Source organism: Arachis stenosperma, chromosome 9 (assembly GCF_014773155.1).
Source record: "Arachis stenosperma cultivar V10309 chromosome 9, arast.V10309.gnm1.PFL2, whole genome shotgun sequence".
In the NCBI taxonomy this organism is placed as follows: Eukaryota; Viridiplantae; Streptophyta; class Magnoliopsida; order Fabales; family Fabaceae; genus Arachis; species Arachis stenosperma.
This window is the reverse complement of record NC_080385.1, coordinates 15479282-15502200: the sequence shown is the minus strand read 5'-3', so window position 1 is coordinate 15502200 and position 22919 is coordinate 15479282. Positions and strand designations below refer to the sequence as shown.

Sequence of the window (22919 nt, the reverse complement as noted above, 5' to 3'; positions counted from 1 at the left end):
AGGATGCATATTACCATCCCTACGTCCACCTCGCATCCGCTGTTCCTCTGATGACTCTTGATCAATGATTAAAATTCTTATAGTTTTACTGCTCTTCTCGGTCTCAATTCTACTCTATTCAAGTTTGCTTCTTAGAATGCTAGTTTCTTTGGAATTCTTTATATACTTTCTCCTTTTATTTTGCGATGGATGATGTGTTGCTCCGATTAGATTGACCTTGATGAAATTCCGCACCATTTTCTGGTGAAAAATTTGGATTTTTATTTTAAAATTTTATTTAATTTTATTATCATCTGCGATATGATAGGTTGAGGGGTTGGAGAGTAAAGTTAAAGTATTTGAGGTGGTTTTGTTTGATTTTTCATTGAACGATGTAAACTATTGTCATTATAAAATTTCTTTATATCTCTTAGCGTTCATAAGTTGTCTTTTAATTAAGTTGTGTTACATTGAGTTGATGGATAATTGGATGGTAACAGAATTTGGATTGCTAGATAATTGCCAAGTAACAAAATTTGGTTTTGATGAGGGAATGGATTCTGCAACTTCTTGTGATTGGATTGTTGTTTGAGTTTTGGAAGAGATCAATGAGCAATAAAAAGATCAAACTCATGATATCTGAATTGGATATTTGTTTCATACCATTGGTGGGTCCCAATTTAAATAAGGCCCACATTTTAAAACAAAGCAAAAAAAAATAATAAAAAAAAGTGACTTTAAGTTATGGTAAAAGAATGAGAGAATTAACCAACTTAAATTAGTTGATTGGTCAGCTCACTCGTCCGTTTAAACAAGTGTCAAAAAAACTTATTGGCAGCGGTAGAGTAATACTACCAGCATAGTTAATTACTCAAAAAAGTGTTAATTATAATTATTCAACGCGTTCTACTTTTGCACTCCACATATAGTTAATTACAATTTACAATGAAATATTTATACCCAATTGCAATTATAAAATTAAACCATGGTTTCCACGAGACCAATATATATATAAGGAATAGGACACTTCTCAAAATCTTACAACCCAATCTTCAATCTTACACATAACTTAGACCACAAATAATGGATTTCCTTTCTCTTCCAACAGTAATGCTTGTAGCTTCAGCCTTGGTCCTTCTCTACAACATATGGAGGATTATGAACAAAACAAGTGAGAAGCAATTGCAAGCACCAGAACTACCTGGTGCGTTCCCATTAATAGGTCACCTCCATTTACTAGGAACCAAAACTCCACTCGCAAGAACCTTCGCTTCTTTCTCCGATAAGTACGGTCCCATATTCCGAATCCGTCTGGGATCATACCCTGCTATTGTGATCTCCAACAAAGATGGAATCAAAGAATGTTTCACCATAAATGACAAAGCTCTTGCCTCGCGCCCCAAGTCTAGCCAGGGAGTATACATTGGCTATAACTACGCAGGCTTTGGGTTCGCTCCTTATGGCTCCTTCTTTATAAAACACAAGAAGCTAGCTACGCTTGAACTACTCTCGTCTCGCCGCGTCGAATTATCGAGGTATGTATATGAATCCGAGATTGATACTTTGATCAAGGATCTGTTATTGTATTCTGCAGGAAATTCGCCAGATAAAGTAGTTGTTATTAGTGAATGGTTGGAACGGTTAAGTTTCAACATAATCACAAAGATGATAGCGGGAAAAAGGTACTTTAGTTTCTTGCAAGATGTGGACGATGTTGAAGCACATAGAGTTGTGAAGCTTATAAGAGAAGCTTTGCATTTATCTGGAGGGGGTTTTGTTCCTTCGGATGTGATCCCTATAATTCAATGGTTTGGTATAAAAGGGAAAGTTCTTAAATCCATGAAGAGAATTGCAAAAGATTTGGACACACTTTTGGGAAGCTGGGTTGAAGAGCATAGGATGAAGGGTAATAAGGTAAATAGCTCAAGCGAGAAGCAAGATTTCATTGATGTCATGCTTTCCGTTGTTGAAGATGATCCTGATTCTGGCCATACACGTGACACTATCATTAAAGCTCAAATTATGGTAAGCATAGATTCTTTTTCATGCATATGTATGCTGTTTTAATTACTCTTAGACTTTTGGTGACTTTTAATAACTCTTAGGTTGAAATTATATATCAAATAGACAACCATTCAAATATACAAATAATTGATTATATTATTTATATACTAAAATTAAGGGTAAAAAACCTAAATAAATCAATGGGAGAATTTTATTACTCAAATCAGCCAAAACAAAAAATTTTTCAGCAATCCACCAACGAACAAATATATATAATTCGAATCAACATAATTCGAATTGCAAATGCAAGTAATTCGAAACAACTTGATTCGAATTACCTTTGAAAGGAATTGCATGTAATTCGAATCAAGTAGATTCGAATTTTGGAGGGGTAAATCGAATTGAATCAATTCGAATTAGTAGAAAACGAGTCTCAATGGAGTTCGAATCATATTGATTCGAATTATGTATAAATAGTTCAAATTAGGTTGTTTCAAATTAGTGTGTTCCAGACCTGTATATATATGTAATGAACGTGAGTTGCTCTCAATATTGAGGGGTCATATGGCTGGTGAGGACAGTTTTATAGTGTTGGTTCACCATAGAGGATCGATTAAGAGGAAAACTCGGTCAGGTATCAAGTCCACCGATAAGGATCCTCTCTGTATTATCGTGAGTTCTACGACGAGCTATGATGACCTTGCTAGGTCTGTATTGCAGAAACTTGGTCTGGAAGGTGTTAAACGGGTTAAGAAGTTTTTCTATCGCTGGTGCACGAAATTGTGATCATCAACAATGGCGCCAAAAACTTGGTAGCGCTCTCAAACGTGAATCACACTTTGTCACAACTCTGCACAACTAACCAGCAAGTGCACTGGGTCGTCCAAGTAATACCTTACATGAGTAAGGGTCGATCCCACGGAGATTGTTGGTATGAAGCAAGCTATGGTCATCTTGTAAATTTCAGTTAGGCGGATAATAAAAGGTTATGGAGTTTTCGAATAATAATAATAAATAAACAGAAAATAAAGATAGAATACTTATGTAAATCATTGGTGAGAATTTCAGACAAGTGTATGGAGGTGCTTGTCCCTGTTGAATCTCTGCTTTCCTACTACTTTCATCCAGTCCTTCTTAATCCTTTCCATGGCAAGCTGTATGTAGGGCATCCCCGTTGTCAATGGCTACATCCCATCCTCTCAGTGAAAATGGTCCAAATGCTCTGTCACAGCACGGCTAATCATCTGTCGGTTCTCGATCATGTTGGAATAGAATCCCTTGATTCTTTTGCGTTTGTCATCACGCCCAGCAATCGTGAGTTTGAAGCTCTCACGGTCATTCAATCCTGGAATCCTACTCGGAATACCACAGACAAGGTTAGACTTTTCGGATTCCCATGAATGCCGTCATCAATTCTACCTTATACCACGAAGATTTTGATTAAGGAATCCAATAGATATGCGCCCGGTCTAAGGTAGAACGGAAGTGGTTGTCAGTCACGCGCGTTCATAGGTGAGAATGATGATGAGTGTCACGGATCATCATATTCATCAAGTTGAAGTGCAACGAATATCTTAGAACAAGAATAAGTCGAATTGAATAAAAAATAGAAGTACTTGCATTAAAAACTCGAGGTACAACAGAGCTCCACACCCTTAATCTATGGTGTGTAGAAACTCCACTGTTGAAAATACATAAGTCATGAAGGTCCAGGCATGGCCGAGAGTCCAGCCCCCAAAACGTGATCACAGGATCAAAAATACAATCCAGGATGAAAATATAATAGTAAAAAGTCCTATTTATACTAGACTAGCTACTAGGGTTTACAGAAGTAAGTAATTGATGCAAAAATCCACTTCCAGGACCCACTTGGTGTGTACTTGGGCTGAGCTTGAACTTTACATGAGCTAAGGCTTCTATTGGAGTTGAACGCCAAGTTGTAACATGTTTTTGGCGTTCAACTCTGGTTCGTGACGTGTTTCTGGCGTTTGACTCCAGAATGCAGCGTAGAACTGGCGTTGAGCGCCAGTTTGCGTCATCTAATCTCGAATAAAGTATGGACTATTATATATTGCTGGAAAGCTCTGGATGTCTACTTTCCAACGCCGTTGAGAACGCGTCATTTGAAGTTCTGTAACTCCAGAAAATCCATTTCGAGTGCAGGGAGGTCAGAATCCAACAGCATCAGCAGTCCTTTGTCAGCCTTTTATCAGAGTTTTGCTCAGGTCCGTCAATTTCAGCCAGAAATTATCTGAAACCACAGAAAAACATACAAACTCATAGTAAAGTCCAGAAATGTGAATTTAGCATAAAAAACTAAAGAAGACATCCCTAAAAGTAGCTAGATCCTACTAAAAACTACCTAAAAACAATGCCAAAAAGCGTATAAATTATCCGCTCATCAATCGCATTCCAAGCACGGTGCTCCAAGATACCGTGAAGTATGATTGCTTCACGATCGGGAGTGATGAGGACCTGCAGGTCATGTTTCTTTGTCGCCGGCAGTTTTCCAAAGTGCGGACACCGGAGCTGTTGGCAAAGCTGGTTGATGTGGTGTCCAGCTCGGGGGTTCGAACCGGAATACCAACACTTTAGCGACGGTTGCCGGTTCTAGCTCAAGTCCTGCCCTTGCATCTTCCGCAGTCCCTGCGTACGAGCCACCCGCCCCGCCTGTCGCCTCCCCTTCGTTCGCTGTTGATCTCAACGGCAGTGTTGGCGACGAGGTTGGAACAACGGAACTTGTATCTACCTTTGTACACTATGCTGCACCGGCTGGGGCTGGAGATGAATTGTTTGATGATGTAGAGGACGATGATGTCGAGCCGGATATGATTGCTGATGATATCGGAGCCAATGAGCCTGCCGGTGCCGGTGGTGGCTCTAGCTCTAGCACACAGTAGTACCCTCCGAATTTTTCATCTTTGGACCTGGATGCCATGAGGCAGCCGGGGGTACCTTGCGAGGTTGCAGGATTTGGCGCAAGAGATGCAGAAGGGTCAGCTAGTATGACAGAGTTCCAGGTTGGTCAGCAATTTCAAGATAAGGAGGACGCCCTGTTAAGTGTGAAGACTTACAGCATCCGCCGAGGTGTACAGTACAAGGTTGTGGAGTCTGATTATCACCGTTACGTTGGCAAGTGTTCTGAGTTCGGGAATGGGTGCACATGGTTGATTCGGCTGAGTCTCCGGCAGCGCAAGGGCATATGGGAGGTCAAACGGTACAATGGACTGCATACTTGTCTCGCCAGCTCTATCTCCAGCGATCACATGGGTTTAGATTATCATGTGATATCGGCATTCATTATGCCAATGGTTAGAGCTGATGCATCCGTTAGCATCAAGGTGCTCCTAAATGCGATTGCCTCGCACTATGGGTTCAGGCCGACCTACAGGAGGGTCTGGATGGCGAAGCAGAAGGCTATTGCGCTCATTTATGGTGACTGGGATGAGTCTTACAACGAGCTCCCAAGGTGGGTGTTAGGAGTGCAGGTGACAATACCTGGTTCTATTGCAGTTCTTCGGACTAGCCCTGTTTGAGTTGGGGGACAGTTGGATGAATCTAAGGCATACTTTCACAGACTGTTCTGGACTTTTCCACCGTGTATCGAGACATTTCGTCATTGCAAGCCGTTGGTTAGTATTGATGGGACCCATCTATATGGCAAGTATGGGGGTACTCTGCTTGTTGCGATTGCACAGGACGGGAACTCCAACATACTCCCTGTTGCATTCGCACTAGTCGAGGGTGAGAATGCTGAGTCTTGGTCATTCTTTCTCTCCCATCTCCGTCAGCACGTTACACCACAGCCGGGTTTGCTCGTTATCTCTGACAGGCATAACGGCATCAAGGCCGCCCTTGAGGCTCCCGACGGGGGCTGGCTACCTCCGGCTGCATACCGAGCTTTCTGCATTCGTCACATAGCAGCAAATTTCACCCTCACCTTCAAGGGTAAAGACACAAGGAGGCTTCTCATGAACGCTGCCTATGCTAAAACGGAGGTCGAGTTCCATTACTGGTTTGATATTCTTCCCTCTGAGGATCCGGCGATGTGTGATTGGGCAAACCGGATTGAGTATTCATTGTGGACACAGTATTGCGATGAGGGCCGGAGATTCGATCACATGACGACAAATATATCTGAGTGTGTGAATTCAATCCTCAAGGGTGTGAGGAACCTTCCTGTATGCTCCTTGGTGAAAGCAACGTATGGTCAGTTGGCCAAACTTTTTGTACGCAAGGGGAGAGAGGCGCAGGCCCAGCTGGGTACCGGACAACAATTCAGTCAACACCTTGTTAAATGTATCGAGGCTAACTTGAAGACGGCAAGGTGCTTCACAGTTACTTTGTATGACAGGGACAACTCCGAGTACACGGTCGCAGAGACCACTCCTACTGGTTCTTTCTCCCTTGGTAGCTACAGGGACTCACTCGGATCTCAGACATGTGATTGCGGATACTTCCAGGCACTTCATTTCTCTTGTCCGCACGCACTGGCATGCTGTGCCTACTCACGAGTCACTTGGCACTCCTACGTCCACCCTGTCTATCGACTCAGTAACGTTTTCAGTGTTTATCAGATGGGATTCAGACCTCCAATCCCAGAGGGTTTCTGGCCACCATATGATGGGCCGACGGTAACACCGGACCCGAACAAGAGGCGTGCAAGGGAGGGTCGTCCCAGGTGTACTCGGATACGGACGAACATGGACGAGGCAGATCTAAACCGGTCTAAGAGATGCGGGTTATGTCGGCAACCCGGACACACTCGTCGGAGCTGCCCACAGGTCGGAGGTAGCCAGGGAGGACAGTCATAGATGGGTAGGGTTGGTTTTGTGTTGTTTGATTTATTATTGTCCTATGTTTGGAGTTTTAGTTTTGTAAGGGAAAAAATGTTGTAGTTACAAATGCGTTGTACGTCTGTTGTTTATAACGACTGTGATCTACTAAAAAATTTAATATTCCATGATAAAGTACGTAGTATAAACATTAAATTGGATTTTGCAAGGTAAGTAACGGAACTAACATAAATAAGCACAGTAACATAGTTCTCATAGTGACTGATACAATCTAACCACTAATAAACATACAGACTTCATCTGATAAAGTAAATGACCATACGATACAACAGTGATAACGGAAATACATAAAGATAAGTTTGTAGCACTCGACACCGACAATTAAGTAACAAATTACACACTAAACAAATCATCTAAAAAGGTGCGATCCCGTGAAGCAACAGCGAGAAACCCGTGTCCTGTGACCTCTCCGGATCAGCGGCTCCTCATCCTCTATGTCATCCTCCTCCTCATCTTGGGGTGGCTGTGCAACTCTGGTAGGATGGACATGTAACGGCCGGGATGAAGAAGGCCTGGCAACTGAGTGTGACCCAGCAGAAACTGCTGATGGTGGTGTACCGCCTAGGGCAAAATGCTCAGTCTGAGGTACGGATGGAGGCTCATTCAGATCTACATCTAAATGTGCCTGTGACCCCGTCGTCTGACCCCGTCGACGACCAGCCTCATCCTCCTGCATGATGGCAGTGATCTCATCTAGAAAATGTTCCCCACCGTAGTCCGCATCAAGAGTATCACCGGCAAGAAAGTCTGAAAACATGGTACCCGGACTCACCCAAGGAGTACTCTCCTGAAGTGTCTGGTCGTGACCGGGGACACCGACAAAGTAATCTCCGAATGGCCCCTCTCCTATTCCAGCGTCAACAGGTGCCGAAGGATCTCCCATACCAGACCCATACAACTATCCACCAGCTTCGCCAGCATCGGATATAACAACCCCCTGAGCAACCCCTCCTGGAACGGCATCGTCACGAGGATCACCTCCAACGTGGTGGTCTACAGGCCCTCTCCGTCTGCCCCCACGACCTCGTCGTCGACCTCGACCCCTACCTGCTTGGTCATTATCCTCTATAGCCTGGTCCAGCCACCTCCACTCCCGGTCGCTACGTCGTGTCCCAACACGAGCTCTCCTGTCAATCCGACGCCTATCAGGTATGTCATCGACTTGGTCCATGTCGGGAACTCTACCGACATCCCTCTGTGTCGCCTCCACTGGAATAGGAATGTCTCTAGGATCCCCCAAGTACATCTCTGGTGACAAGAACCTCTTTCCGTGCTGACGCCACCAATCTAAGAAGTCATGTGAAGGACCCGGGTCGGCAACAACATCAAACCGAAGGACGTGGTTCGCACGTGTCTCCCAGTGAAGATGCCAGTGCTGCAGATGGTGCGGGAACCAACGATCACCCCCTTTACCATCCTTCGACATCAAGAAGTCGATGTTCAGGGCGGGACGGGGACAAGCCTGTACGCCTCCAAACTGAGGTAACACCCTATCGACCTAGTGCCACTCAACCACCGCGAAATATATCAGCGACGTCACAAAACGCCATAAGGCCGTATGACGAGGCTCCAACACCTCCGGATGGACAACCTGGAGGACGTCGGGTGTGCTATATGGCATCCATATAAACTGAAAATTTAATCACGAATACATTAGAAGAGAAATTTACCTATAAATAAACTTACGTTGACTAGGCAAATGTTTTATGCATACTTACATCCCTAGCCTGTAACATGTCGATCCTCAACCGAGTCATCTGCACCCGAGGTCCCTTCTCGCTAACGCCAGGATTGTAACCTGACCACCTGCAAAGGTCGTTAAGATACGAAGTCAGAAATTAATGTGACGAACTAGTATAAAATTTCAGGCGAGAACTTAAATTCATAGAATAAGTAAACATAATATAATGACATAGTCATACCTGGATGCCAGGGGCCAGCTAAACGTATCATACCTATCGGGCCGAAATCTAGGAAACCGCCAAAAGATCCAAGATTGAAGTAACTATAATGGCCCAGCTAATTTCACGACATGTCTGTTGGCCACTCGGCACATACATCGGTACAACCATGCAAGCGCCGCCGACCCCCAACTGTAGCCACCCATCTCCTCAAGCCTAGCCACATACGGTAGCCATCTGAGGTGAATACGATTGCCGGACTTGTCTGCAAACAGCTGCGTGCCCAACAACATCATGATATAGGCACGGGCAAAGCGCCTAACTGTCGCCTCATCGGCCCCCTCGGGGCACTCTCCAAAGGTCTCCTGGAACCAGCTACTGTTCACAACGAACTTTTGAATTTGGCTCGAGGGAGGTAACACACCGAGTAACTCCTGGAACCACTGCCAAGCTGGGTGGCCACCCTGTATATATACGTGGAAATCCGTAAGGCAACCGCTGACATAATGTCCGTCCACTAGCAAACCCAACTGGTAGGCCACGTCCTGAAGTGTGATGGTACACTCCCCGAAAGGCATATGGAAAGTGTGCGTCTCCGGATGCCACCTTTTGATGAATGCACTCACAAGTGGCTCGTCTAGTCGGAACCATCTGTCGTTCAGTCTCGCAAGATGGTATAATCCAGCCATCTGCAAGTACAGAATGTACCGCTCATCGAGCCGCATTCGCTGCTGGCGCCGCATACTCGATATGCAACGCGGGGCTGCGCAATACACGGACCACATGATTAGAACAGATTCAAAAACCGGTTACAAATACAAATCAGGACATAAACAGCTAATAAACCGCTAACATAAACCATCAACAAAATCGCATGCAAAACCTTTTATATAAACCACTAGCAACACCACTTTAATAAAGCACTAGCAATACCATGTCAATAAACCATTAACATAAACTAACAACAAAAACTACTAAATAAAACCATAAAAAAATCGCATAGAAAACAACTATACAAAATCGCATGCAATACCACTTATATAAACCACTAGCAATACCACTTCAATAAACCATTAACATATACTAACAACAAAAACCACTAAACAAAACCATCAACAAAACCGCATAGAACCCCACGATACAAAACCGCATGCAATACTACTTATATAAACCACTAGCAATACCACTTCAATAAACCATTAACATATACTAACAACAAAAACCAATAAACAAAACCATCAACAAAACCACATAGAAAATCACTATACAAAACCACATGCAATACCACTTATATAAACCACTAGCAATACAACTTCAATAAACCATTAACATATTCTAACAACAAAAACCACTAAACATATACCACTAACAAAAACCACTAACCTCGTCGTTGATCACCCTGGCGATATGAGCGACTCCATCCAAACGATACAGCCTTCCCGGATCGTCCCCCATCTCGTCAATATGCCTCTCGAGTTCTTGCCCGAACAGATTCTAGGTCGTTTTCTCTGGATTTTGTGGGGTATGAGGAAAGAAACTGATTCGAATGAGGTTGGTTCGAACTCCTTATATAGGCAACTCACTAGTAATTCGAATCAACTTAATTCGAATTACCTCGTGTCACCAACATTGAATAATTCGAATCAACATGATTCGAACTCCCTAAACTCACGTTACCCTAGTAATTCGAATCAAGTCACTTCGATTTCCTCTTCTCTAATTTGATACTAGTTTATTCGAATTACATGCAACATCATTTATACCTAGTTCGAAGCAAGTTGTTTCGAATTACTTGCAATCTTGGTTCGAATCTTGTTGATTTGAATTACATTATTATGATCATTGGTTGATTGCTGAAAAAATTTTGGTTTTGGCTGATTTGAGTAAATATTTTCTCAGCCTGATTTATTTAGGTTTTTTACCCTAAAATTAACTATTAATAATATCTATTAATATAAAATATATATTATTAAAATATAAATATACATTAAAAATAAATTAAATTATACATATATTTATACATAAATATATTAATAATTAATTTTAATAACTGATTTTAATATATCAATAGTATTTTTGACAAATAATATTACAACAACTTTTATAAAGAGTAATAAAGTTTGTGAAGAGAGGTATTAGGGATTTAGCCATAACATTAAGTAAAGAAAAAAATAATAATTTAAAGAAGGTAAGACCAAAAGTCACAAATTTTACATGTATGAAATTTATTTGAAGATGATCCTGATTCACACACGTGACACTATCATTAAAGCTCAAATTATGGTAAGCATAGATTTTTTCTCATGCATATATATGCTGCTTGATATCCATTTTTATTTTTCTTATCTATTTAATTACTCTTAGACTTTTGGTGACTTTTAATAACTCTTGGGTTGAAATTATAGAAAAAGCTTTCAAATGTATCAGTATATACAATGATATTTCAGTAATTTTTAATTATTAATTTTAATTATATAATATATAATTAAAATTAACGGCTAAAATTTATTAAAATATTAGTGTATCGGTATTTAGGGTTAGTAATAGGTAGAGTAAGATAAGTTTTGGACTCTACTTTAATTCTATTTGTGGGTTGAAAATTCTTTTAGAATTCTATCTTACCCTATTTGCGGATTGAAAATTTTTTAACCCTAACTCTATCCGTACTCTAAAGTTCTAAACCCTACCTTATCATACCTTACACGCAGAAAAATAAAAAAATTTCAAGCAAATATAAAATTCAACCATTCTAAATTTTATACATATTAATAAAATAGAAAATAAAAAATTAAGTTCAAATTAAAATTAAAAACAACAAAATCTTAAAGAAATCTAACATAAAATTACAAATAATATGATCATCAACTAATTTAGTGATTATTTATTTCAAGTTTTTATAAGAAGAAGATTGTGGATTTAACGCTCACTTTTTTCACTACATACATAACTTTTACATATATATTATATAATATATTAGGAGTGCAGGTAAGGTAAGGTAGGATAGTAGCAGACTAGCGTTAATGAGTATCAAATTGACCACTAAGGGTTCTCAAATCACCAATTCAATGAGACCCAATGACTCAAGGTCACTCAACCTAGGGCAAGAATATAGAAAACTACCCAATAACTAGTGAAAATATTTATCAAACACCTAGAGTGCAATAAAAATAAACATCATAAATTGCAAGAATTAATAAAACCCATAACTAACATAAGTAAAAAATCAACAATAGCAATTAAAATAAATATAAAAAGATATGAAAATATAAAATTGCATTGAAAGGAAATAAAAATTCAACAAGAATTCATGAAAGTAAAAAATGGCAAAATAAAAAAACTAACAAGGAAAGCTAAAAAGATTGAGACAATAGAACAAGAAATAGTGAAGGAAGCTAAATAAAAACAACAATTAAAACCTAGATTTAAGAAAATTTGACCTAAACTATCCTAAATTCTAGAGAGAAGGGAGAACTTCTCTCTCTAGAATTCTAACCTAAAACATGATGAAAACTACATTATCACTTCCCCCTCCCCCCATTCTCTTGCAATCCTTGGGTTCAAAAGCATCAGAAATGAGTTGTATTTGGGTCTCCTTCAGCTCAAAAATCGCCCCTAGCGTATTGCCCTTAAATTGGTCACGTGCTGCTTGTCACGTACGCATTACTGGCAACTTTCCTTATCACGCGTACGTGTCGCTTGACGATTCCTTCCCACAGGCACGCGTAGGCCACGTACACGCGTCGCTGGACAGATTAGCAAAATTCAATTTTTTCATGAATTCTCCATTTTTGCATGTTTTTTCTTTATTTCTTCAACACAATCTTTGTCTTCTAAACCTGAAATCACTTAAAAAACATATCAAAGCATCGAATGAAAATAAAGTGAATTAAATTTAACAATTTTAGGGCCTAAAAAGCATGTTTTGACTTTTAAGCACAAATTAGGCGAAATTCACAAAACCATACTATTTCATTGAATACATGTGAGATAAGTTGATAAAATCTCCTAAATTTAACACATGATAAACCACAAAATTGAGATTTATCAGATAGGTACCCTACCCACAGAAAAACTCGCACCACACTCTACTCTACTCGCATCGGATTGGATAGACAACCCTACCCAAATGGGTTGAATACCTGCGGATAAAGTATAAATTGCCAGCCCTAAGTATAGTACTTGAAAGCTTTTTAAAATTATATATCAAATAAACAACAATTCAAATATACAAATAATTGACTATGTTACGTATATATCAAAATCAATGATAAAGTCAACAAATTATATATATATATATATATATATATATATATATATATATATAACTAATTTTAGTAACTAATTCTAATTCTAATCTATCAATAATATTTTTGACAAATAATATTACAACTAAGCCTTTTATAAAGAGTAATAAAGTTTGTGAAGAGAGGTAACTAGGGATTTAGCCATAACATTAAGTAAAGATAAAAAAAAGGAAATTTTAAAAAGGTAAGACCAAAAGTCACAAATTTTACATGTATGAAATTTATTTGACTTTATTTTTAAGTTGCACTGCTATTTTAATTTGTTTCAAATACGTCATATTGTTACAATTATTATTTTTTAACAAAGAAAAATAAATAAAACAAGAAAAGATAAGATAAAAGAAGCCAAGCTTTCTATGATAAGCATAATAAATTTTTCCCATGTGTCACCATGGGTGCTGAATTATATATCCATCAACAATACTGAGTTGTTACATAGAAAATGATGTTTCAATATATTAAACAAAAGATTTCTATAGATTGAAATTTTGTGGTACCAAAAACGAAAGAATTTCCATAAATATAGCGATAAAATTTGGATAAGTATACACGAACTCCGGTTTTAACCATTTATTTTTATTTTACTAATTTATTTTTGAATCAGATGTACATACAGCACGATATCTAAGAGTGACAATATACATTTTATCCGTGGATATTCAATTCGATCTAACTCATCGGAATAGGATATAACACAATATTTAGGGGTGATGACAACATAAATCCTATCAGCGAATACCTAATCCGATCTAACTTGGTCAGATAGGATTGTCAATTTCATTTGCAGATTTCAAGTAGATTTATGGATGTTAAATCAAAAACCTCTCACTAAATACAAAAGATTTTTAACTATTAAGAAAAGATTATTAATTGATTTTAATAATTTTTTTATATAAAAATTAATTTTATTTTAAATTATCATCAAGTTATATAATAATATTGTATTTGTTTTTGATATTCCAGGAGGCCGAGGTCCACAATTTTTATCACTTAAAAAAAATTTAAATCCACAAAAAATTATTATATAAAAATTATATTAAATTATTCATACCACACTATACATACTATTCAAATTCTCCACTATTATTAGGGGCTTGCCGTTGACTTTTTATTAATACAGAATACTCAATTCTTACGAAACTAAATGCACTTGTCCATTGAACTCCTAAATGTTAGGTGTGTAGTTGTGACATTGTGTACATTATTATATTATTATATAAAACCAAATCAATAATAATATAATGAGTTTAGTTAACATGTTTGTATTCTCTAAATTCATAAATTAAAAAAATTTATTAAAATATAAATAATTTAAATTTTAATATATTTATTTTATTTTTATTTAATAAAAATATTTAAATTTTTTTACTAATAACAAGTATATTATGTACTCTTACGACACATAATTAAACCCTAATATCATATACCTTCATTAGTAATTGAAGAAAAACTTAACAATGTTTACGCTAACAAAGTCAAGGATCCTGGCAATATATACAAATCTATCATTAAAATAAATATTCAGAATAATATAAGATAATAGGGATCCATGTAATAATTATCACTATGTTTTTTTAATTTTCATTTGATATATTTTACTGTTTTATGATGTAGGGGCTCTGACATATTGGGAACACCCATATATCAAGAAAGAAAGTCACTTAGAATAAAAATGTTTAAAATATTTTTTTAAAGATATTTTTTAATAATTAAAATTTAATATATATAATATATTAAATTGTATTATTTTTGTTAAAATTAGGTCAGATAAATTAATTTGACCAAAAAAATAGTAAATCAAATCTTAAATTGATGTAAATTAATATAATTTTTTATAAAAAATATTTACAATATTTTTATTATAAAAAATAATTAAAATATTACTATTATATATATATATATATATATATATATATATATATATATAAATTTTGATAATTCTAAATTCTAACCTTTTACTTCTTTGTCATTATATGCCATTATAAGTTTAGGATTTAGATTTAGAGTTTTCAAAATTAACACACACACAAAAAAGAATATTTTAGTCATTTTCTATAATAAGGATATTATAGTCATTTTTTATAAAAAATAATGTTAATTTAGACTGATTCAAAATTTGATTCACTATTTTTTTGTCAAAGTATATATATATATATATATATATATATATATGAGTATTTTAGTCATTTTTTATAATAAGAGTATTATAGTAATTTTTTTTATAAAAAATAATATTAATTTAAACCGGTTCAAGATTTGATTTCTTATTTTTTGGTTAAATTAATTTATCTGACTTAATTTTGACAAAAATAACACAATTTAATTAATTATATGTATTAAATTTTAATTATTAAATTTTTTTTTAAAAAAATATTTTAAATGTCTTTATTTAAGTGATTCCTATCAAAAAATAGTATACGAAATTTGGACTCGTCAATTAACTTTAGGGTAAAGTACTAAATTGGTCCCCTAGGTTTAGACGTAATTCTGTTTTGGTCCTTAAGGTTTAAAGTGTTCTATTTGAATCCAAAAAAGTTTCATTTAGCATCAATTTAGTCCCATAGTGAGGTCAAAATTAAATAATTAACAAAATGTCCTACATAACAACAGTACAAGAACAAAATCGATAATCTGGAGAACAAGTACAAGCTCCAGAGGCATAAAATCAACCATTGATGCATCAATACATTAATTTATTATTTTTTTATAATATAAATAAAATATTTTCTATAAAACTAAATAAAATGATAAATAAATGTATTGATGCATCAATGGTTGTTTTGTACCTCTGGAGCTTGTACTTGTTTTCCAGATTATCGATTTTGTTCTTGAACTGTTGTTATGTAGGACATTTTGTTAATTATTTAATTTTGACCTCACTGTGGGACTAAATTGATGCTAAATGAAACTTTTTTGGATTCAAATAGAACACTTTAAACCTTAAGGATCAAGACAGAATTACGCCCAAACCTAGAGAACCAATTTAGAACCAATTTAGTACTTTACCCTTAACTTTAAAAATATGCTATCTTTAATTTGAAAAAGAAAAAAAATCGAGAGTAGTTAGCTAGACAAGTGACATCAATGTGAAAGTTATAGTCTATCTTTTCTATAACTTGATGCAACAGCATCAGTAATTTGTGGGTGTCCTAATTTTTGTAGTCAACTATGGGGAGTTCTTGTTTTTTACGGCTTTCAACTCTATATGTCATTGTACTACTTTGTCCAAGAATAATTCTCTCTCAATATAAAAAAATTAGAGAAATAAGTCAAATTGGTTTAGTTTTTTAGTGATTAACTGAATTAAAATAATAAAATAAAAAAATATTTATTTAAAATATATTTTTTATATATAAAAATATTAGAATAAATATCATTTTTGATCCCTAATTATTTGTTCAATGGACTTTCCAACTCCTAAAAAATCTAAAAATCCAAATCGGTTCCTATCTATTTTGATATATGTACGTTCCAGTCTCTATCCACTTTGAGTAAATACCCTCCTTAACTAGGGACTGAAACGTATATATATCAAAGTAAATATGGACCAATTGGATTTTTAGATTTTTAAAAAGTAAGAAGTCTATCGGACAAATGATTAGAGACCGAAAACAACATTACTAAAATAATATTATTTTATCATATTAATTTAATTTTGATTGAATTTTTAAACTTTTAAACTTCTAATTTTACCTACCAATTTCACTTCTGAAAATAGAGCTAATCATGGATAGATAGATATTTTGCAATGGCCTAACAGGTTGACTTTTTGTTTTAGGGTATCTTGTTGGCAGGGACAGACACAACGTCCTCAGCAATGATATGGATGCTAGCTTTATTGTTGAAGAACAAACATGCCTTGAAGCGCGCACAAGAGGAAATTAATGTTCATGTAGGTAGCTTGAGAAAAGTAGAGGCGTATGATATGAAAAATCTTGTTTATTTACAAGCAATTTTCAAAGAAACTCTAAGGTTATATCCGGGTGGACCTCTATTATTACCCCATGAAGCAAGAGAAGATTGTTACATTAATGGCTATTACGTGCCAAAAGGGACACGTGTCTTCGGAAATGTGTGGAAGCTACATAGAGATCCAAGTATTTGGTCAGAGCCTGACAAGTTTTCACCAGAGAGGTTTATTAATGCCAATGGAGAAGTTGATGAAGATCACCACTTTGAATACCTTCCATTTGGGTTAAGTAGAAGAGTTTGCCCTGGAACCTCTTTGGCAACACAAGTGAGCCTCATCACACTTGCACGTTTTCTTCAAACATTTCACTTTGATTCTCCCATGGATGAACCTCTTGACATGAGAGAAGGCTTGGGCCTAACCTTGCCCAAGTTGACTCCACTAAAAATTATTCTAAGCCCACAAGTATCTTGTGAACTTTATCCCTGAAGTAATATCTTTCTATTATTATACCAAAAAAATATCTTTCTATTACCTAATAAAAATATAAAATGAAATATTAAAATTACTCAAGAGGGATTTTGTTGCTACAAAATTATTTATGTAATAACAAAAAAGTTTTAAAGTAATCCCACAAAGGTTGTTTTTCTTTGACATAAATAATTTTTGTTAACGACATAAATAATTTTTAAAAATACTATTTATACACTAAAATTAGCTACTAAATCAGTTACCAATGTATTTATATGTATAAATATATGTGTGATTTAATTTATTTTCAACGTATATTTGTATTTCAGCATATATTTTATATTAATGACTAATTTTAATAACTTATTTTAGTATACATATAGCATAGTCCAATAATTTTGATACTTCTTTTAGGGTTTATATATGTGGACGTGTATGTGTGCGCGTGCGCATGTATACTTGCTGTGTGGTGGCAATGATATTGTTTTTTATCTATTATATTGTAAAAGGTGTTTAATTTGAAATATTAGTAATGGGACGTAGATATATAGGCTATATTGTAGAAATGTTTCCTTTTAAATAGTACTTGATTTGCAAATGTCTTGATTAAATTAAAGGATATAACTACAGAGAATTAATTTGTAATTAGTAAATATTAATTAATTTTATATTGTAATTTTTTATTTTTATTTTTATTTGTAAATTATTAAATAAAAATATTTTTATCTAGTGTTTAGAATTTGAAATTTTAATATCTAAAATTTAGGTTTTAGAAATTTGGTTAAAACGATCATTTTTAAAATATCGACTGATATTAGCAAAAAAATAATTCGTTAAAATAAATAAAAATCTGGACTTACATTCTATGTATATATTATATGATATATATTATAGAAAGTTAAAGTAAATGTGATGATAAACACAAATTTTATGAAGGCAAATACTATTTTTGAAGACAAACCACTATATGAAAAGTGGAAAATAGTAGCGGTTTTTTTAAAAATTTTGTGGCAGTTTTAAATTATTACAAAATACAATACTAACAATTTAAAAATCGTCCTTTTTTAAGGTGCAGAGATTAATATTTACGGTAATTTTTAACAATGATTGGTATAGTTATCGCAAATCAAATAATTGATTTTGCGGTAGTTGTTATAACCGCCATTATTTTTTTTACTGGTTTTTTAAAATATAAAACTGCCGACAATTCTAAGAGGCGCTTTTTAAAAAAAATAATAATTGTTAAACTACAATATGTTGTGTCATTTTTTTTACTATAACTTATTTTTTTTACATCATAATTGATTAAACTTTAGATACTTATATAAAAAGGTATTATATAGATAAAATTATAATTTTGTATAATTGGAAGAAAAAAAACTAATTAATAACATCAATAGAAAAAAATAATTTGATTGTAATAAACAAAAAACAAAAAATACAACAGGACAAGCACCTCTTCTTTGAAATGAATATAATCTTGATCAAAATGATGATTTTACATTAGGTGGAATGAGTATGAAGGTGAATAAAATACCTAAGGATTAACTATCCAGCCATGATACAGAGGGATGTCCAGCACATCAAATATGGCACAATCATAATTTATTCTATATCAAAAACAAAAATAAATATTTTAAAAATATTTTTTATTTTAACAAAAAATAGCTTGAGGTGACCTAATAATTGAAAGTTTGTATCTAATATAAATATTCAGTCACAATTTTTTTAAATTATAATAAAAAGCTAAATAAAATTTAGTAAAATTATAAAAATTAATAAAATAATTAAGTTTATTAATAAATATCTAAATTTATTTTTATATTTATATTTATTATAGTCTTTTTAAATTTTAAATTATTTTATCAAATATAATTATTATTGTTGTTTGTATTTATTAAAAAGTTATTTTTAATTTGATTTACTAAATATAAATAATATAATTTTAAAAAAAATATTTTTTAAAAGTTAATTTTAATAAATTATTATTAAAAAATAAAAATTTTACTAAACTAAATTTTAACCTTAGAAAACTTAATTTAGTTATATTACAAAAATCACTATAAAAAAAGAAATGTATAATTCCTATGACTATGAAATAGCTGGATTATTTTTTATTTCCTTAAAAGAAAAATTATTATTATTATTATTTCCAAATCATTATATGCCTGGAAATGTATCTGTAAATTAAATCTTAAAATGACGCTGTTCAAATTAAAGAATTAGGTGATAATTTCTAGGCGTTGACATTTTTATTTGAGTATATATTAAATAGCTTTCTCAAAAATTGTGCCTCATTTATTTTTGTCTAAAAAAATATTTATTATATTAAAATTTTTAAATTTTATAAAAATAAAATATATAGATTTTTGTGTTATATTTATAAAGATATATTTATTTAAATAAAAAAATATATTTAACTAAAATTAAAATTTATATATTTTATTTTTATAAAATTCAAATTTTTTAATATAATAAATTTTTTTTAAAAACAAAAACATTCAATACAAAATTTTTTGACCATTTTGAGTATATACTATTTTTATTTCCTTTTTCAAGGGCAATTACTTTGGCTGTCTTCAACCCATCTTCGATTAATATTTATTTCTTAATAATGCTAATATTTATTAGTAATCCTCCTCGAGAGAAAACAAGAAAAGGTCTTATCATATTGATAAGTCTAGGATGGTAATATGCATTCTATTTTTGGGTATTTAATTCGACTTCATTTAATCGAGTAGAGTTGTCAACTTGATTCACAACGAGTAGAATTTTTGTATAGGATATTAGTTGAGCCTCAATTTTATCCAATCAATTCATACTTTATATATGTATATGTTATATATTTATATGAAAATATATTTTAAGTAGATATTGAATCAAAGACTTTTTATTAAATATAAAAGATCCTTAATCACTAAAAAAATATTATAATTGATAATTTAATATTTTTTTTACATAAAAATCAGTTTTATTTTAAATTATCATCAAGTTATATATATAATAATGTTGCATCTTTTTTGTAACTTGCAAATAAAATCGGATATCTGCAGATTAAAGACGAATAGAGTATGATTAAGTTTATATAAAAACCTCACCCCATATATATTAAGATTAGGTGTTTGCTACGGTACGATCATAAATTCATATATATCGATACAATTAAAATGTGGATAAATTAAAACACGACACGTGGATTATATTTTCCACGTCAATAATTAATTTTTCTTTTTTTAAATATATATTATATCAATTATTTTACTAAATTATCCTTATACTTTAATAAAAATAAAAAAATATTTTTTATTTAATATTATAAAAGACTAAAAGACCCTTTTTATATTAAACAAAAATTAATTTAAAAATCAAAATCAAAATACATCTCATTATTCATATAAATTTGAAAAATTATTTCATTGATCATGAACCCTAATCTAATCTCTCTCACCCCTGTTCATACAAAAAAAAAAAACACATCTGAACTGGGGTGAAAGAGATTAGATTAGGGTTCATGATCAATGAAGTAATTTTTCAAATGTATATGAATAATGAGATGTATTTTGATTTTGATTTTTAAATTAATTTTTGTTTAATATAAAAAGGGTATTTTAGTCTTTTATAATATTAAATAAAAAATATTTTTTATTTTTATTAAAGTATAAGGATAATTTAGTAAAATAATTGATATAATATATATTTAAAAAAAGAAAAATTAATTATTAACGTGGAAAATATACTTCACGTGTCGTGTTTTAATTTGTCCATATTTTAATTGTATCGATACGTATGAATTTATGATCGTACCGTAGCAAACACTTTAAGATTAACTCCAAATCTTATCCTATCTATCTATTACCACTCCTAATAAAGACAAGTGAAGATAATTAATTATACAATATGTAACTAACAAATTAAAAAAAAAGTGAACAATAAAATAAATTAAAATTGCGTCAAATTAAAACTAGTAGAAATAAAGTGAGAAATTAAAGGAAAAAAAAGTAGAAAAAACAAAAATGTTATTAGATTTAGAATTGTTTATGAGTAACATACTTAAATCAATGTCTAATGACTAAACAAATTAAGAATCACAAAAACGGGGAATAGGAGCGGGTACCTTTGGGTTTGAGTAAGAATGTCATCGTTAGAGTGGGTATGCTGTGTAAAGTGGCGCTGTAGTGGATTTCGAAAGAAATTTTTGGAAGAGCAAAAAATTTTAATAAAAAATTATATAATAGTATTTATATTAAAATAAAAATTATAAATATAATTAATTTATTTTTAAATTTATTAATTAGAATGTAGGATTACATATGATAAAGGTTAACTAAAAGAGTAAATTTATTTTTTGTTAAAAAAATGTTTAGATTAATAAATTAATTTGATTTTAGATAAAAATTTATTTTTTAAAAAATAATTACTTTTTACATGAAAAAAATAGTTTTTGTTCATAAAAGCTTATTTTATTTAAAAGATTATTTTTTTAATTTAAAAACTGATTTTTTTTTAAAAAAAACTGATTTTTTATTTAAATTATACAAAAATGATTACGATTTATAAATTATTTTATAATAGTTTAAAAGATTAATTTTATTTTCGATAATATTTATTTTTTAAAAATCTCAAGATTAATTATTTTTAATATTATTTTTATTACAATTAAATAATATAATATAATAAAATAAAAATATTAAAATTTATTAATATATACAGTGTTGATATTATAATAACATTTTATTTATAATGTTGATTTAAAATAAAATAATATTTTTTATTAATAATTGATATTATTACTAGTTATATTATAATTTTTATTATTCTAAAAATAAAATAATGCATAAAAATATATGAAAATTTAAATATAATTTAGTATAATATTTATTTAAATATGTACATGCAAAAAAAAGTTTCAAAAAATGATGAAGATGAGTGTTAAATTCAAATATATAAATTAAAAATATATCATTTTAATCAATTGAACAAACTTATTTTTTTTTAGAGATAAAACTACTTATAAAAGTTTTGAGGGACTATAATACTATTGTCCCAACAAAATTCTTCCACTGGTTTTATAGATTAAAAAATGGGGGCATCTAGTGTATAGATGCATTTGTAAAGATGTTTGTCTTTTATGGTTATTTGTTGTTTTTAAAAGTGTATCACTAAAAGTGTTGCTTAAAGAGAAAGTGTTACCCTTAATCGTTAACTTGGCTCTGATACCAATTTTTAAAATGTAATTTCTATTAACTCTTCGTAAAGTTTTAAAATGTAATTTCTTTTTCAAAATTTCTATTAACTCTTCGTAGTTTGCTTTTATAATTTGTATAGATTTGGTTGGTGGTACTTTATAATTTGCAGTTTCATAATCAAAAGTATTGACCATTTCTACTATTACTAATTCTGATTTTTATAGTTTTTCAATCTTGTTTTAATTTATAATATTCTTTTTTGCATGGATTATTGTATATAAGATCTTTTATCTGTTTATAATTTTTCA

General features: G+C 32.4%; 1 protein-coding gene across 1 annotated transcript; it reads left to right on the top strand.

Annotated features, from left to right (window-relative positions):
- Nucleotides 1-1035: 1035 nt before the first annotated feature.
- On the top strand, nt 1036-17972 carry LOC130948583 (cytochrome P450 CYP82J17-like). The gene is made up of 2 exons (XM_057877357.1): nt 1036-2004; nt 16823-17972. The coding sequence occupies exons 1-2, from the start codon at nt 1063-1065 to the stop codon at nt 17441-17443; spliced, it is 1563 nt and encodes a 520-aa protein (XP_057733340.1). The 5' UTR covers nt 1036-1062; the 3' UTR covers nt 17444-17972.
- The last annotated feature ends 4947 nt before the right edge of the window (nt 17973-22919 follow it).

Coding starts and splice junctions, on each gene's coding strand:
- LOC130948583 (XM_057877357.1), top strand. CDS start 1,063: ATGGATTTCCTTTCTCTTCCAACAGTAATGCTTGTAGCTTCAGCCTTG. Junction 2,005..16,822: donor TCATTAAAGCTCAAATTATG/GTAAGCATAGAT, acceptor TTTTTGTTTTAG/GGTATCTTGTTGGCAGGGAC.